The 18,493-nt window shown below is 48.2% G+C and overlaps 1 protein-coding gene across 3 annotated transcripts in view; it reads right to left on the reverse strand.

The window, feature by feature from the left end:
* The window catches only part of UNC45B (unc-45 myosin chaperone B), a 29,144-nt gene that overhangs the window by 8,710 nt on the left and 1,941 nt on the right, over window positions 1-18,493 (reverse strand). The window contains exons 3-13 of one of the 3 annotated variants that reach the window (XM_032616756.1): window positions 18,264-18,439; window positions 16,685-16,774; window positions 14,033-14,200; window positions 13,278-13,446; window positions 10,027-10,197; window positions 7,372-7,543; window positions 3,858-4,158; window positions 2,852-2,946; window positions 2,564-2,705; window positions 1,684-1,824; window positions 223-350 (exon numbers count right to left, since the gene is read on the reverse strand). In XM_032616756.1, coding sequence (XP_032472647.1) covers window positions 223-350; window positions 1,684-1,824; window positions 2,564-2,705; window positions 2,852-2,946; window positions 3,858-4,158; window positions 7,372-7,543; window positions 10,027-10,197; window positions 13,278-13,446; window positions 14,033-14,200; window positions 16,685-16,774; window positions 18,264-18,439 — 1,753 coding nt within the window. Of the gene's footprint in view, window positions 1-222; window positions 351-1,683; window positions 1,825-2,557; window positions 2,706-2,851; window positions 2,947-3,857; window positions 4,159-7,371; window positions 7,544-10,026; window positions 10,198-13,277; window positions 13,447-14,032; window positions 14,201-16,684; window positions 16,775-18,263; window positions 18,440-18,493 lie in introns of all 3 variants that reach the window. The other 2 variants (XM_032616757.1, XM_032616758.1) reach the window with 2 other exon arrangements.

Here is an 18,493-nt window from a genome sequence, read left to right on the forward strand (position 1 = left end):
TCACCAGAATGGACAGTGACCTCTTTCCTCACAATGCAAAGTTGCCCCTGTGATGACCTGCCCGCCATGTCACTTTTCAGTGTTGATCCCCATCAGCCTCCTCTTCAGGCCCCTAATGGCTCATTCCCTCATTTACTCCCCACCCCCACCATCTCTATCTCCCCACCCAGCCTCCTGCCTCCAGGCCCCTCAGACCCCAGCCCTGAACTGCTGCAGCCGCACCTGGCCAGCAACTCTTTGGTCTGGTCAGTGAGGATGGCATTGTCTGCTTTCACCATGCAGGCCAGCACTGAGATGACACCGGCCTTCAGAAGCCGCTTCACCCGCATGTCCACAAAGTCCTTCTTGTCCTGGGGAGATGAAAAGATGGCAAGGAAATCAATCCCGAAAGAGAAGGAAGATGATCCAAAACCCTAGATGACCCAGACGTTACTTTCTTGCAGAAGGCTGGCTTTCTTCTTACCTCTGGGTAAACAGAGGTGGGAGGGGAGAGAGAACAGATAAAGCTGACCTAACAGTGGATTGGGTCAGCCCCAGGGTTGAATAGTCTCTACAGATAATCCTCAGGGTGGCTGGGAAGAGGCAATCTCTAGAAGCCACATTAGAACTTCATGGCGGCAGAACATGCTATACACCCTTGCCTGCGTGAAATCCTATGCAGCTTTAAAAAATGATTCAGAGAACGACATAGCAGTGTGGAAAACATCTAAAGTATTTTCCCTAAATTGGGTACAAAATAATAACTACATTCTGATTATAACTATTTTTATTATTTTTTCTTTTTTAATTAATTTATTTATTTGGCTGCGCTGGGTCTTAGTTGAGACACGTAGGATCTCTAGTTTCGACATGCGAACTCTTAGTTGCAACATGTGGGATCTAGTTCCAGGACCAGGGGTCGGACCCGGGTCCCCTGCATTGGGAGCACAGAGTCTTAGCCACTGGACCACCAGGGAGGTCCCCTGATTATAACTATTTTTTTAAAAACGCACAGAAATAGTCTCTGGTAGGTGATATAATACACCAAAATAGTGCTCAGAGGGAGATGATGTAATTGCAAGTAGCAATTTTCTTTTCTCTACTGTCACATTTGTGTTTGTTTTGCAACATGGTTATATTACTTTGGTCATTTTTTTAAAAATCTAAATGTTTTATTGGCTGGAAATACAATGCATATATATTCATATACAAACCACATACAAAGTATGCCGTTGCGTGCAGTGAATCATTGTGGGGAGGGTCCCAAGGGGATTTGTGACACCTGGGCTGCCCCTGATCCCCCGTTCCTCCGCTTCTCATTATTCGTACTTAGCACCCATATTCCCAAATCCAGATATCCCAGAAAATAAAATTTGTATAAATGTGGAAAACATGAAATACAACTAACTGTCAGATGTCCATGAAATCAACAACATAAATTGGAAGACGTTCATCCTGGCTCCATTTGGTTTCTCCGACTGTAAATCGTCGATTCCTCCTCCCCCTCCACAGAACATTAACACTAAGAAAAACACAAGTGCCACCTAGTGGGAGAAACTGACCATGATCCTTTTCAATTTCTCTGCCTCTTCCACCGAATCCTCCCAGACACACAGGCACGGCGCCTGAACATCATTAACTGTCCTTCCCACCTCTCTGGCGGTCCGGTGGTACAGCTCCCCTCCAGGCCATCCCCTTCCCCACCTTGGGGTGCTCCTCGGGCACGTGCTGCTTGGAGAACTTGGCCAGCTGCACCAGCTCTGGGATGACTTCATTGACGTCGTAGCTGTTGGTACAGTTCACCAGGGTGGTGGCCACCGAGTACAGGATGGTCTTGTCAGGGGTCTGGAGGCAGGAGGTGGGGGATAGGAGGGGACAGGCAGCAAGGAAACCTGAGAACAAACCACTGCCTCCAAGAGGCTCCCTCACAGGCAGGCTGGTTTGGGAGGAGCGTGGCTGGCGTGGCCCCGAGGGAGAGGAACCAGCTCTGCTCACACAGGCTCTGCTCCCCTCAGCAGCACCCCAGAGCACCAACGGGAGTCCTCTCAGTGCACTTTTTGCTTTGTGCCCCTTTCAAAAGCCCAGTCCCATAGGCTTTCCATCAGACTGCGGTGGGGTAGGGTGGGAGCTGGACACCCTTTGGTGGAAACTCCCTCCCACACTTCCAGCCTTTAGTGGCGGCAAAGAACGGGGGGAGTGGGGCGCGGGGGGAGGTGGCCCAGCAGAGGAGGAAGGGCATGTGGGAGGCACTGGGAAGGAGGGAGGGGCCCAGAAGAGGCCAGGTACAGCCCCTTGGTCCCTCAAAAACCTCAACTCCCTGGGGGGGGAGGGGGCGTCTCAGGAAAAAAATACCCTCATCTTATTCATCCTCCCACTGCCTGGAAGGCATGAAGAGTTGTGAGCCCATTTTAGAGTCATGAAAGATGAGGGCCAGACAGAGGGAAATGACCAACCCAGGTTTACAGGAAGAGTAGGGGGTAGAGACAGGATGAGGACTGGGGAATCTAATTTCCCACGCTCAGCGGACAGCCCCGTGAGCCTGAATCCAGCAGATCCTGAGGCCAGAGGCCAGGGCCACACTCGCCTTGGCCAGCTCCAACATGGCCTGCAGGGCAGGGATGTCCTGAACAAAGTCATCCTTCACGTCGGCGTCCAGCGTGAGGTAGGCCAGGCCCTCCGCTGCCCATAGCCGGGTCCGGGTGTCTGTGGACGTGTTGCACAGCCACCTGGGGGAGGGGAGGCAAGGGTGCTGGGACTGGGGCAAGAGTGAAACAATTCAGGGCAGCAGGTGGGCGGCTTTTTAGGATCTGGCATCCACTAGGGCACATCCCTGAGAGGAGATGGTGGGCTTGAGGAAACAGGACCCCCTTACTTGCGGCACTGTTTGGCCAGCTTCTCTGTCGACCCTTCTGCAAACTGCCTGAGACCATAGTCTGTGCCGCCAGCAGAGCCAAGTTTACAGAGTCCCTGGGGAGAAGGGGAGATGTGTAGGATCAGAGACACCAAGACCTGGGGACGAGGCCTTGCTCACACGGGTCCCTGTGGCTGGAACACTTTGCCCCTTTTCTTTGCCTGGATAAACCTGTCTGCATCCTACAGAACTAAGGGCAGGCGTCACCTTTCTGAGATGCCTTCCCCTGAGGCTTCCAGGTTAGGGTAGATGCCCACAAAGCTGGAGGTTTTCAACTTACCCTTTTCCCCCACCATTTTGCCCACGTAGATGTTTTGTGTTTGTCATTTTGAAAAATCAGCACAGGATAATACTAACCATATCTGTAACCACAACGATAAAACTTATGGCACAAAAACTGGCTGTGAAATCATATTTTTGTTGGGGGGCAGATTCAGCTGTGCAGATTTTTACCCAGGAAAAATTGGACTCTTGCTAGGAAAAAAAAAATGTCTTCCATAAGAGAAAACTCACAATGACAGAAGCTAAAATTAGTTTTTTTTAATTGATATGAACCAAAAAAAAACCCCCACAAACAAACAGATCAATGACTCAAATCTTCACTGTAATTGCTATCAAGAAAAAGGAAGTTACTTCTATAAAATGAAAATGGAAACAATGTGCTATATAGAAACCGATTAAGGAAACAAACTGAGTTTTTGGAGTTTGCACTGAAACTACTTGGTGGACAAAAGCTCATCAGTGTTTGTCGTTCAAAAGCATCGAGGAGATCATTGTTAGGGTTACATGGCAGGGTCCCCCATCCTGAATCCACGTTCTCACAGCTTCCTGCTATCACCCCGATCTGCAGGGGCCTGTGGGTGGACCTGGGTGCTTAGGGCGTGGTCTCCTCAAGGACAGGGACCACGTCTCATTCATTCCGGTGTCCCTGATGCCCGGCACAGTGTCTGGTACCCAGCGCACTCACCACCAGTGTGCGGATCTTGATCTTCTCGTTTTTGGTGGTCTTGTAGATCTCTTTGAGCAGTGACACGCCGTTGGTGATGATGAATGTGGCACGGCTGAGCTTGGTGGAGGCATGGATGAGGGCCTCCACGGCCACCAGCTGGTCCGCTTCACGCTCTGAGCCGCACAGAGCCACCATCATCTCCATAACTCCTTTCAGTCCCAGCAGCTGATTGCCCAGGTCAAAGGGGCCCTGCAGGATCCCTGACACCGTCTGGATGGCAATCACATTCTTGTCCATGTCCTGGGGGTCAAACTTGCCCCTAAAACAGAGGGCCAGCGTGGTCAAGAGAACTGGCCAAGGGGAATGGGAGGAGTGTGAGATTTGGGGACAGACAGATTTGTTTTTGCATCCTAGATCCACCACTCATGTGCTGTGTAACCTGGGGCAATTCACTGAACCTCTCTGAGCCTCAGCTTCTTGATCTGGAAACTGAGGATAGCACTACTACTTCTCAGAGTTACGATGGGGGTAAATGAAGTAATAGATGTGTTCCTCAAGAAGCACACTCAGATGGGGACTGACACTCAGGAAGTTTATTTGGGAGAGCTCTTGGGATCAACACCTGTTGGAAAAGGGAAGAAATCAGGCCTGGATGGAGGGAGGCACTGGACTGAGATGCGGTCGTGACAAAGCCTCAGCTTGCAAAGAGTTCCAGAGCCGAGACACCCTTCAAAGTTGTTCCAAGTTGGGGTGAGGGACAAGTCATTGGATGCTGGCTGCCCTGAGAAGAGTGAACAGCTGTCCTCAGCCAAGGCAAGTCCCCAAAAAGAGGTGACAGGTGAGAGCTGTCAGCCAACAGGCTTCCCAGAAGCTGGGGTGTCTGGTGGGACAGGACAGCAGCCACCACAGCACAATAGGGCTACCCTGATGCCTGCCGCACGACCTGACTCTGCCATGTAGCTGAGTCATGATGTAGCCTGAGCCAGTCAATCCCCTGTCTGGTCCAGTCCCTTCCCCTAACGAGTCGGCGGTGAGGGGTAGACTAGAAGAGCCAGAAGTTTCTGCCTTCCTTTCAAAGTCTACTGTCATCTACGGAAGGATCTCTGTATGAGGACGTCAGAGGTGACACACCTTCTGATCCTTCCGTGATCTGCCCAGGTTGATTTGATGTGGGGAATCAGGGCAGATGTGCACAGTGCAAATGCAGATGTGTATAAATGAAAGAAGAGAGCAGGGCTTCCCTGGTGGCGCAGTAGTTAAGAATCTGCCTGCCAGTGCAGGGGACAGGGGTTCGAGCCCTGGCCCGAGAAGATCCCACATGCCGCAGAGCAACTAAGCCCGTGCATCACAGCTGCTGAGCCTGTGCTCTAGAGCCCACGAGCCACAGCTACTGAGCCTGCGTGCCACAACTACTGCAGCCCGCGTGCCTAGAGCCCAACTACTGAAGCCCGCGTGCCTAGAGCCCATGCTCCGCAACAAGAGAAGCCACCGCAATGAGAAGCCCACGCACTGCAACACACTGCCCGCACACCGCAATGAGAAGCCCGCACACTGCTCGCCGCAACTAGAGAAAGCCCACGTGTAGCAACGAAGACCCAATGCAGCCAAAAATAAAATAAATTAAAAAAAAAAAAAAAGCTAAGGAAAATATAAAAAAAAAAAAATAAAAAAGAAAGAAGAGAGCATGGACCAAGAGTCAGAGACCTGGGCTCTGGTCCCACATCTGCCTCTGGCTGGGTAACTGGGCAAGTCCCTCTGGGGGAGAGGGATCAGCCTTGGGAGCTCCGGGCGCCCCTCCAGCTCTGAGAATCCGTGTCCTGTGCCTGATCTTCTTCCCACTCGGTGCCGGGGAACCAGCCTTGCATAATTAGTTGGGGTCTGCCCTTTAAACTGGTTCCTTATGCCAGCTGGTGCCTGAACCTCCACCCAGCCCCTGGCCCCTGATGAAGCACCTCCCTGGAGGGGGGAGGGGAGTGGCAGCCTCAGGCACCATTTGTTGAAGGCGGTGACCCTACCCACTCAGTGTCAGGTGACCTCAGAGGCAGCATGTACAGGCTGACCAGGAGGGGGCCTCGTTCAAAGGGGGACTGGCTGGGAGATAGTTACCGGATGCTGAAGCTGAGGTCGAAAAAAACCGGAGAAGCCCTGAGGAGCTTTAAGTGACACAAAGTCGGGATCAGGAGAAGCTATAGGATGGAGCCAACTTCGCTGGGACCCAAATCCAGGAAGCTGAGAACAGTTTTTACATTTTAAAGGTTTTTTTAAAAAAAAAATTGTGATAGAGACCTACGTGTCCCACAAAACCTAAACGTACTCTCTGGCCCTTTACAGGAAAAGTTTGCCAACCCGTGGAATAGAGAAAGGAAAGCAGAGTGAAGGCAGGGTCTTCACCCTCCCAAGACTCACCTGGTGCTTTCTAAACATGCATCTTCCTGAGCCACAACCCAGACTACTGGGTCATGGGGTGGGGGCTGGGGGGGCGGTCCCAGAAATCTGAATAGTTTCCAAGTATGAGGATCGTTGGAATAAAGGAGGGGGAAAGCCAGCTACCATGAGGAGAGATCCAGATGGGGAGGAACCGTGGCCTCCCACCAAGAGCCAGCACCAACGTGCTAGCCACTTGAGCACGCCATCTTGGAAGCAGATCTTCCAGCCCCAGTCCAGCCTTTGGATGACGGCAGCCCAGACCAACATGTGACTGTCATTTGTAAGCCCCAAAGCCAGAAGTACCCAGCTGACTCTCGGCCACACTGCTGTCCTACTGTGAGATAACACATGATACTTCTTGTTTTAAGCTGCTAAATTTGGGGGTAATGTGTTACACAGCCATCAATGACTAATACAGAGCCTGACGGAAACGGAGCAGGACCCTATGGTCCTTCCCCCACCATGTCTTCCGCCTGCCTTTTGTCTGTGGAAAACGTTTAGCCAAACAAGTTTAATCAGAGAAGTGAGAAAAGGCAGAAACAGAGGAAAGCAGTCAAAGGAGACCAAATAAAAATAGTCATTAGGCGAAGTCCAGGGCCTTTGGTTCCCCTCAAGGGCTATAGATAATATTCTGAGCCGTATCCTGTTAGCTGTCTTATAGATACTGAAACCTTCACCAGGTGGAAGACGTTAACTACATGATGACCAGGCTGTAGCCGTGACATAAGCTGCCACAGTTCTGAGAACTGGCCTCAAAGAAATGGGAACAAACTGACCCTGAAACTAAAGACTAACTGTACCTAAAACAATCAAGATGATACTGATCCGACCACTGCATGACTAATTTCAAGATGACTGTCAGAGCTGACTGTGCTGTTTCTGCCTGTAGCCCCCTCCCTCTGTCTATGAAAGCTCTTGCCCCCTGATTGTCTGGTGGGGCGGTGAGGGGAGTCAGCCTTTGGACAGGCGTCTGCCCTCCTCCCACCCCCAGGTTTCCAGCCTCCAAAATAAAGCAAACTTTTCCTTTCCACCAGCCTTGCCTCTTTACCGGCTTTAGAGCAACCAGTCCTACACTTGCAGTTACTCGACCCTCCAGGAAACTCACGTGATGTACTCCTCGCAGATCTTGCGGAAGTGATCACGCTCCGGGTCACAGCGCAGGTCGTCATAGAGCTTGTTGATGAGGATAGAGGCCAGCATTCGGGTGTTGTCAGTCAGGGGCAAGCAGGACGGCAGATCTGGAACCTGCCCCACTACCTTCAGGATCTTCCTCAGGCCTGCAAGACAGACAGCAGCAAGTGTAAGATGCTTGCCGGGCTCTGTCCTCACAAACGCTCCTTCTCGCTCAGTCCTGTTTTATCACCAGAGCTCTTTAGGCAGCATGTAGCTTATTCAACATGAAGGGCACTGGGATGGGGCCAAGAGAGTCAGGTTCTACCCCTGACTCTGCCCCTACCTGAGCAATTAGCCTCCCGCTATGGGCTTCTGTTTTCAGCATTTACAAAGTCAGGACTATTTGATCTCAGAGGACTCTACCAGTGCTAACATTCTGTGGGTTGATGTATAATCTTCCTCAAATACTATTTTATGCTCTCTTTTCCCCAGGCTTCAGTTTCTTTTTTTGTAAAATGGGAACAATACTACCTTCCTCATAGAGTTTGAGGATTCAGTGAGATAATGTATGGAAACTGCCTAGTGCCATTCCAGGCACATCATGACACTCAATAAATATTTATTATTTGTTTAGTAAATATAACATTTACTATTTATGGTTATTATCCCTTCTCTTCTCTTCTGTTGAAGAAACTTCAATGGCTTCCTATTACCTACCAGGCTAATTCAACCATTAAGTATTTGTTGAATGAATGAATGAATAAGTGAACAAATAAACAACCACCTTTTAGGTACTGGCTACCAAAATAAAAGACAATCCTGACATCAAAAAGCTCACAATACAGGGAAGGGAAGACAGATGTATAAAGATTACAATAAGGTGTAAATAAGGACAGAACAGTGACACCGCAAATGGTGTAATTCACTCCAACAAAGCAAGAGTTTCAAGTTATTTGGAGCACTTACTATGTGCCAAGAGCTTTCTATACATCATCTCATTTAATCCTAACATTGACCCTACTGGTTAGTATGAATCATTATCGCCATCGATCAGAGCAGAAAACCAAGACATGGAGAAGCCAAGTAACTTGCCCAGGATCACATAACTGGCAAGTGACATAGCAGCAGCCCTCTCCCAGCAACGTCTGATTTCAAAGCCCACGATGTTAACTGTTACACTACACTGCTGCGGGGACAATAGCTTGATTTCAGAGCCAGGTTGTAGAGGTTGGCTAGGAGCTGGTCAGACCTTGGGTGGGACAGGTAAACGGGAGGGGAAACATCCTAGGTAAACATTGGGAGGCATGAAACTCTGGATGTGGCAGGGAATTAAAAGTGCTTGGCATGTATATGCATAGCCGATTCATTTTGCTGTACAGCAGAAACTAACACAACATTGTAAAGCAACTATATTCCAATAAAAATTAATTTTAAAAATGTAAAGATCGAAAATAAAAGTGCCTGGCAGTAAATTTTGTGCTGTGTATTTTAACACACACACAAAAGCACTGGGAGGGCTGGAGAGTCATTGGAAGGGGCCTGATGAACCAACGCAAAGCCCCCAGCCTGGCTGTCAAAGGCCTTCATCAAATGCACCTGCTCTACCTCCCCAGCCTCACCCCCTACCCTTCCCTTCCACTCTGCCCTTGCCTTGAGCATCTCATTCTCTTTTGCTAGAACACTCTGGACCTCCTCCTTGTCCATGTCTGCCCCTCCCTGAACCCAAAAACTTACTTCAGGCTTGACATCCTGGTGGTTCCCCTACCCTGCCTGGTGGCTCCCCTACCCAAGTCTTCAGCCCAGTTTTCAGATACTGCTCCCCATCCCACCCCCATTATATAAACCGTGTGGTTGGGCCTAAATCCTAGCGCAGAGAAAAGTCAATGCCCAGGCTTTGTAATACGTGCAGAGAAGACCAGACTGGGATGGGATGGGGGGGAGGGTGTTGAGAGGGGGAGGGTTAAAGCACTAGAGAAATTTGTTCAAGTCTAAGCACTTACATATGAACTTTGCTGAGATCTGTGAAAACCAAACAGGGGAAGTGCTGTATCAAAAGAGAATAAAGGTAAAGTTGCTATAAGCTGACTTGAACCTTTCAGAACAAGGTCTGGTCTATATGTCATTATACCTGTGGGAGAATTTATCACAGCAGATCATAAAGCCACAGGTATGATTCTTGAACAGTTGAACAAGGTGATTTAGGAGAGGGGTGATGCCCTGGAGCTGACAAATTTAGTGACTATCTCCTGGCACATTGTTACTGGACTTTGTATAACGTACACAAGTGCCATTTCTCCCTCTGGAAGGCCTGTATTTTGCCATCCTGAGACTTCAGGGACGTTACCCCTTGTTGGTGGAGTCTTGTTTGGGTTTTTTTGGCACTTGCCTCACTTGTCAGGAAACTCCACCCAGATGTTTTTGAGTGTGTTCTGGGTGTGTTCAGGCCCTGAATTCAGAGCCTGGACCTACGCCTTCACCAGCCCACTGGTGGATCCTAATATGCTAATGACTTTTCCTGGCTTTTCAGTTGGAAATGAAGACTTCTCCCAGACAAGAGCTGCACCCCTTCCACCTTCTGCTGGTTGCCTGGTACCCTGGTGCCCACTGGAAAGGCTGGCATGAGCCCCAGACCCTCCCACCTCCTCACCGTTATCCACCACATAGATGGTGCGTGAGTTGTCGTGAATGGCGAGGTCCTTCCTGGGGACGTTCTTATTGAGCAGGTTCAGGGCCTGATCCCTGCCCTGGCCAGACACCTTCTTACTGACCAGCATGTCAAGCAGGTGGTTGGTGATCTGCTTCAGGTCCTTCTTGGTGTCTGAGGAAGGAGAGGACAGGGGTAAATAGAGAGGACCAGGGTGTCTCAGGTATATAGGACCAGGGATGGCAGAGGCTTCTGGAAGGACTCTGGAAATATTGAATCCACTGCTTCCCAGATTTTGGAATTTCCCAGGAGAGTATAGTATCTCACTCCAAAAAAGGGAGGGAGATCTCTAGACAACACCCCCAAGGGGTCCTCCAGCCGCTCTGAACACCGACTTCTATGGCAGCCCATTCCATTCTTGAACAGTCTGGTTCTTAGAAAGTTCTTCATTCCCAGGCAACGATGGGCAGGGATCCAAAGGTGCTTCGTGCAGTTTTTAATACACTGATTTAATAAACTGTTTTCCAGAAAGGAAATTGACACTCCTTTATAGACATTTTACTCCCTGCAGATTCAGACATGCTGGGAGCCTGAAATTCAAGCATTTGCCTGGGATGGCAGGTCTTCCCTGCCCACTGGGGATCTTAAAGGCAAATGCCTCCTCCTGCTTTTGTGGTCTGAACTCTCTGGAACTTGGAGACTTTTGTCCTCATTCTAGATTGTAGCCCAAAGGCAAGCAGGCAGGCAGGTAGAAAAGGAAAGATCTCCAAGCCATGTTATATAAATAAATGATGAAGGAATGGGGCTATCTAACTGGTGAAGGAAAGACACAAATGTACATGATAGCTTGTCTTCAGATAAAAGTATGTCATAAGCATGAGATAGCAGACTTATTCTGTGAGGTTCCACAGGGCAGAACTGGGACCAGAAGTGAGTGGGATTACAAGGGGACAGATTTGAAATCAACATATGGAAGAATTATTCAGTAGAGGTGTCCAACAGCTCACTCCCTCCAGAGGAAGTCGTGGCCCCCAATGAACCACACCTCTCAGTATTCATTCTCTTGGGGAGTCCCCTCCCACACTGGCCCTGGATTGCTCATGTGACCTTACGGCACACTCAGAGGCTTAAAAAGCACTTACACATTGGGGCTTGTCCATTCAAAATGCAGCCACCATGTTACATAGAGACCCAAGCTGCCCACCAGAGAGGCTACAAGGAGTAAAACCAAGATACCCTGGCCAGCATCTCCAGTTAACCACCAGCCATCCAAGTGAAGCCATGTTGGACCCTCCAATAATTCTAGTGCAGAAAAGGATCCTTACCATAGTAAGTCAGAACCACATCAAGAATTCAAGACTCCAAGCAGGTTAATTACTAATACACAAAGAGCTCTTAGGAATCAATAGGAAAAACACTGATACTCCAACAGAGGAAATAGATAACAACATGAACAAACCATTTGAAGACAAAGAAATCCAAATGGCTAATAAGGATAAGGAAAAATAATGTCTAATTCGTAAATTTTAAAACTTCAAACATAATTATTACCAACTGAATAGGAAAATATCTTTAAGAATGATAGTATTTGAATCTGGTGAGAATGATTTGAGGCTGGAACTCTTATCATCACTTGGTGAGAGTAAAAACTGATGCACCCTCTCAAAAGGAGTTCGAAAGTAAGGTAGTGAAAGACCTTTAGTTATGTTCATAGCATTTAACTTAGTACTCCCATTTCTAGGAATTTGTTCCAAGAAAATAATTACAAATGCAAATATAGGTTTATGTTAAGAATAGCTACTGAAGTGTTTTTTATAAGTATGAAATTAAAGGCAATCTAAATCTCCAACAATATAGAGCTGATTGATGAGTTATGATATATCCATACAATGGCATATAATGAAATTATTTAAGATCAAGCTTTCTATGAGTGAACCTGCCTCTGTGACCTTCCCAGCCAGAGCGGGAAGTTGTAAAATGATGTCTAGGACCTGGATATACAGGAAGAAGCCTGAGTTTGTATGTGCATATATGCAGGAATGAGACAAATGTTAAATTAATAATTATTCAAGTAAAAAGGAATCCTCTTTAAGAATATTAAACGGTATGCAATAGAAAGGAGAAAAACACAAAAATATCCATAGCTGAATCCCAACTTTGTTAAATAGATATTTATATGGAGGGATAGAAGAAAGACTGGAAGGGGGACTTCCCTGGTGGCGCAGTGGTTAAGAATCTGCCTGCTAATGCAGGGGACGCGGGTTCGATCCCTGGTCCGGGCAGATCCCACATGCCGCGGAGCAACCAAGCCCATGCACCACAACTACCGAGCCTGTGCTATAGAGCCCGTGAACCACAACTACTGAAGCCCGCGTGCCTAGAGCCCGTGCTCCGCAACAAGAGAAGCCACCGTAATGAGAAGCCCACGCACCGCAATGAAGAGTAGCCCCCACTCGCAGCAACTAGAGAAAGCCCTCGCGAAGCAAAGACCCAACGCAGGCCCAGAAAATATTTAATTAATTAATTTAAAAATAAATAAAATACTGTATAGAAAAAAGAAAAAAGACTGGAAGGTTACACATGGCAGTGATAGTAGTGGTTATCTGGAGGGGTGATTACAGGCTGTTGGGATTTTTTTCATCTTTACGTATTTCTAAAATTTTCCACATTTCTCCATAAGCCCCTGTTACTTATAAAAATTGTTGTAAAACATGCATAAAATAAAATTTACCATTTTAACCGTTTTAAAGTATGCAGTTCAGTGGCATTAAGCACATAAACACCATTGTGCAACCAGCACCACAAACATTTTGTTTCTCCATTCATCCGTCGATAGACACTTGGGACGCTTCCACCTTTTAGCTGTTGTAAATTATGCGGCTGTGCCTCTGTTAACTTTTATCATCAGAAAATAAATGTAAAAATATAACCAGGCGGGGCTTCCCTGGTGGCGCAGTGGTTGGGAGTCCGCCTGCCGATGCAGGGGACATGGGTTCATGCCCCAGTCCGGGAAGATCCCACATGCCGCGGAGCGGCTGGGCCCGTGAGCCATGGCCGCTGAGCCTGCGCGTCCGGAGCCTGTGCTCCGCAAGGGGAGAGGCCACAACGGTGAGAGGCCCGCGTACCGCAAAAAAAAAAAAAAAAAAAAAATATAACCAGGCCACCTCCACATGCACGGAACGCCCAGTCTAAGATGGTAACTGACACTTCCTTGCCTCCATCCCCTTGAACCAAGGCTGAAAACTGTTTCCTACCCAGAACCAGGGCCTCTTCCTTCCCTCGATGCTCTCGCTTGTCCTCCCCAGACAGAGCGTCGATGATGGCCTGGAGCAGGTTGCAGACGGTCAGAGGCAGCTCTTCATTCTCCACGGCCATGAGGCTGCAGATTCGGTCTATCCGGACTGCGTGGAGAATCGCTGTGGCCTAGACGCCCCCAGCAAGGAGCACAGTCAGCTGTCTGCCCTCCCCTTCCAGCTGCCATGCTGGTTAGGGAGTGGGTGATAGCTGCCCCGTGCAGGAGGGACAGAAGATCAGGCAGCCAATGCCTCATGGGACCCGTGGCCTGGGAAGGCCCTCGACACAAGCCATGCCCCTTTCCAGAGGTGTAGAGCTGCTCCATCCAATACAGTAGCCACTCGCCACAGGGGAGGCATTGAACACGTGTAATGCAGCGAGTTCTCATTGAGATGTGCTTGTGAGGTAAAATGCACACTGGGTTTTGAAGAGTTAATATGAAAAACTGTAAACTATCATAACCTTTGCATTCAGCTCTTCCGCATAAACCACTTTCAAGAAACTTATCTTTGTTTAGTCAGACCCATTCCCAGCTCAGAGAAAAAATAAGAGGATCAATCTCTGTTGAATCTGGGGCCATACAACCAAGGTTGAGGGGAGACACTTTAGACGTTGTATCAGGGTCTATCCATGCCAACCACGCCCTGCCCACAGGTCAATGCCAGGTCCTCAGACCGGCAGCCCTCCGTGCCATGAACCCTGGCCCTGCCCTCACCCTAGCTCGGTGGCCACTACACATGCCCGACAGGGTCCGTACTGCAGCCAACATCAGCTCAGGCCTCTTAGTGTCCAAAAGCTGCCGCAACAGGGCCACACCGTTGTTCTGGAAGATTCTCTCGGCCCCTGCTTCCTCACGGCTGAGGACAATGAGGTTGTTGGCCGCCTGAAGGAGGGAGGAAACAATGAAGGTCATGAGGGAAGTCTGGCTGCAGAGGCCTTGGCCGTGAGCCAAGTGCAGGGGCTGGTGCAAGGACTAGGTCTTCAAAACATCTTTATATTCTTTTGCCCTATAATCCTACTCATGGGAACATAGCCCAAGAATGTAATTCAAAACAAGAAACAGAGTAACTTACAATAAAGACCAACTGGATGAAATATATTGCAGCCATTAAAGTCATAAATGAAAAGACTCAGAAGAAGCTTGGAGAAAACATTGGTAAGCAGAAACAGAATCACAGGTTCACTCTGATTGCACTTATGGTGAAATAAACCTGTGTATATATGCTTGTGGATAAGGACTTTTAAAAGGTAGGGAAATGTTAAATTAATTAAACAAGGAGGTGGCTTCAATGCCTAGGCAACTAAGTAAGCGAACCCAAACCACACTTGGCTGTACAGCAGAAATTAACACAACATTGCAAATCAACTATATTTCAATTTAAAAAAACACAAAACAAAGCAAAACCTAACCCTGTATTGCCTCAAGTTTAAGAAACGAACCTTGAGGATGACCAGTCACAAACAGCTAACGAGCCTTTCCCAAATAATGCAACTGCTTCAGCTATAGCCAGTCAAATAATTCCCTTGTCTTGCTTCCACCTCTTTTCTATAAACGTCTTTTTCCTAGCTCCTGTCGGTGGAGTACCCCAACCACTTCTGTTTTCGCGCTGCCCAATTCAAACAGATTTTGCTCAAATAAATTCTTAGAATTTTTATATGTCTCAGTTTATCTTCTAACGGAAGTGATTTCACATGGGAAATTATTTTTCCATGAAAAATGTTCTTTGGGGCTTCCCTGGTGGCGCAGTGGTTGAGAGTCCGCCTGCCGATGCAGGGGGCACGGGTTCATGCCCCAGCCCAGGAGGATCCCACATGCTGCGAGAGGCCACAGCAGTGAGAGGCCCGCGTACTGGAAAAAAAAAAAAAAATGTTCTTCGAATATGGTTTTGGCATTGTTTGTCCGTTTATCTGTTTAGGGAGATCTGAAGTTGCAGGGGGTTCTCAGGAAGGTTGAAGGTTGTGGGCAGAGAGAGCACAAGATGGGATTTGAAAGCCCTGGGTTTGAGTGTTGATTCTGCCACATGCTAGCTGTGTGACCTTGGGCAAGTCATAGCACCTCTCTGGGCCCCAGATTCCTGTCTGTAAAAATAGACAGTTGAGCTGGGTTTTCAAGTGTCTTCCTACCCTAAAGCCTTCCTCCTTGAGGATATATATACAGTCATCCCTCAGTAACCGCAGGGGATTTTTTCCAGGACCCCCACGGATAACAAAATCCACGTATGCTCAAGTCCCTTATATAAAATGGCATAGTACAGTCGGCCCTCCTTAACCACAGGCAACCAACTGAGGATCGAAATTCCTTAAAAGGCCCCAGATCTGGAGAGGAGGCCTTGAACAGGCCCTGAGACCCTGGGGTTGGGCAAAGAACTCATGAGGCAGGAAAAGGAGGAGGTAGACAAATAGGCAGGGAGGCTGATTAGAGAATCCCAGGCAAGCATGAGCTGAACCATCATCGCTCTGTCAGTCAAAGGCTTTGTACTTCTCGAACTACTTTCATCTATAACAACTCAAGTCCTCATAAGAGTTTGCTATAAAAGATAGCTGCATATTATGTGGACTTATTGACCATTAAACTAACAAAAATTCCCCAGGCATTGTCTGCCAAGTTCTTATAAATATTCAGATATTCTTTTTTTTTTCCTCTGAAGGACTAGAAACATTTTATTTTTTAAAATTTAATTAATTAATTAATTAATTTGGTTGCACCAGGTCTTAGTTGAGGCACATGGGCTGCTTAGTTGTGGCATGCGAACTCTTTTAGTTGTGGCACGCATGTGGGATCTAGTTCCCTGTCCAGGGATTGAACCTGGGCACCTTGCATTGGGAGCACAGTCTTAACCACTGGACCACTAGGGAAGTCCCTAGGAACATTTTAAAAATGCAGCAAATTTGGCTAAAAGGATGGTATTCTGAATAAAGATTTTCATATTTCAGAATGACTTGTTGCAATGATTTGAAATGGAATAAAACATTATTTTAATGTGTCATTGTTTCTCAGGGCCAAAAGTAGGGTGAGGCAAGAAAGACACCTTGGGTGCAAAATTTATGGGGCACCAAAAACCTCTGTAATCAAGATAAATGCAATGCATTCAATAAATTTAATAAATTTGTATGTAATATGTAAATAAGTTTAATAAATTTGTAAATGCAATGCATTTAATTAATTTGTATTTAATGCAATGTTTTAAAATATCAAAATCAATTTTGTTTAGTTTCTCCAAGGAGCCTCCTCCCTGGCCTGCAACCTGTCGGCGACGTTACCGCCCAGACACAGGAGCAGAGTCTCCTCTGGAAGTCTCCTCTGGAACTGTGGAAGTGCAGTTACCTGGCAGGTCCCAAGAGCACCCGCTGCCGGCCCAGCACCCACCTTCTCCAGCTTATCAGCTTTACTGTTTCCATCCAGGAGAATCTCAAACATCTTCTGTACCCTCAAGTCTGTGGAGAACTGCACACGGAGCTGAGGAGAGAGGAGGGAGTGGGGAAGAAGGCAGGCAGGGGTCCCCGTCATTCCAGTTGGCTCCACATAAAGTTCATCTCAATTAATAGCTTCCTGTCTCCCTCCATCATTCATTCATTCAACAAACATTTACTGAACAACTACTACGAGTCAGACACTGTATAGAATGGAGAACAAAGTCAAGTCCTTGCCCCACAAAGCTGACAGTCTGGTTATATTCGCCATCCCATTTGGTCTTCACAAGTCTTGGAAGGCAAAGGATCATCACCCCAGTTTTGAAGTCTAGTAAAAAATTAGCTATTAGACATTTTAATATGGGCTAAAGGGCTTCCCTGGTGGCGCAATGGTTAAGAATCCGCCTGCCAATGCAGGGGACACGGGGGTCAAGCCCTGGTCCGGGAAGATCCCACATGGCGCGGATCAACTAAGCCCGTGCGCCACAACTACTGAGCCTGCGCTCTAGAGCCCGTGAGCCACAACTGCTGAAACCCGTGCACCTAGAGCCCATGCTCCGCAACAAGAGAAGCCACCACAGTGAGAAGCCCGCGCACTGCAATGAAGAGTAGCCCCTGCTCGCCGCAACAAGAGAAAGCCCGCGTGCAGCAACAAAGACCCAACGCAGCCAAAAATAAAATTTAAAAAATATATATGGGCTAAAATAGAAATATATCTCCAGGATCGGAAACCTGAAACTGTTTCTAAGTACCTTTTCAAGCAAATTAAAACCGTTATTTTTGAATGTCTCATCCCTCACTCTCCCAACCCCAGTGCTCTGAAGCTTTCATAAAGCGACCTAACCGATCCATCATCCCCCATCTTGCCAGCTCCGTCTGCACCTCCCACTGCTTTTTTCTGCTGGTCTACAGTGCCACCTATTTTCATCACTCCTTAGTCTGTATTTTCTCAGCCCTTGAGTCTGCACTCTGGACAGTACGACGTGGTCCCACCATGGGACTGCCCCAGGCACAAAGAAGTTACTGTGTCTTGGAGCAAGGAGCTGTGTGATCAGTTACCTTCCCGCTCTTACAGTGGGGAAAGCAACACCCCAAGGGGTCCCTCAGAAAATCGGTAGCTAAGCCAGTATTAGGGTGCAGGATTCCTCATCTCCGGTCCAAGTTCTCCCGACCCCACTCCACTTTCCTAGAAAAGATTCCCTGTTCCTACTGGTTCCTGGCTGTCCTCCATTCCCCAGCAATGCCCTTCCCCCAGATCCTAGGTTTCTCCTGGCTGCCTTTGTCCCCCCAGAGAGGAAGATCATGGTGCAGACATACTGAGTTGCAGTTTTTTAAAAAGCCTCCATCTGGAATTTAAAAGACTGATGTTCTAGTCCTGGCTGGCTTGCACCCTCGAACAAGCATCACGGCATCTCTGATCACTCATCCAAGGGTGTGGAGGTAGGCCAGCCCTGCCTGATGTCCCACTCCCCTAACTGGTCCCTACTAGGAATGGGGAGAGGCAGCCAAGGCTTATGCGCAGGGGTCCGGCTCACCTCCTCCTGGATGCTGGTGTTGAGCCTCCTCAGCGTCTCCTGGAAGTTCTGGTTCCGTGGCTCCAGGGTGGCACAGCATTGCACATCCTTGAAGGCCTGGGCCAACTTCCCCAGGTGCTCCAGTGCCTGGCATCGCCGATACAGAGCCTTGATGTCCGAGGAGTTGATGTCGATGGCTAGCAAGGGGGACAGGCAAGGCCTCAGGAGGCCGGACTACAGACCACCTTCCC

The sequence above is a fragment of the Phocoena sinus genome, chromosome 20, assembly GCF_008692025.1.
Source record: "Phocoena sinus isolate mPhoSin1 chromosome 20, mPhoSin1.pri, whole genome shotgun sequence".
Lineage (NCBI taxonomy): Eukaryota > Metazoa > Chordata > Mammalia > Artiodactyla > Phocoenidae > Phocoena > Phocoena sinus.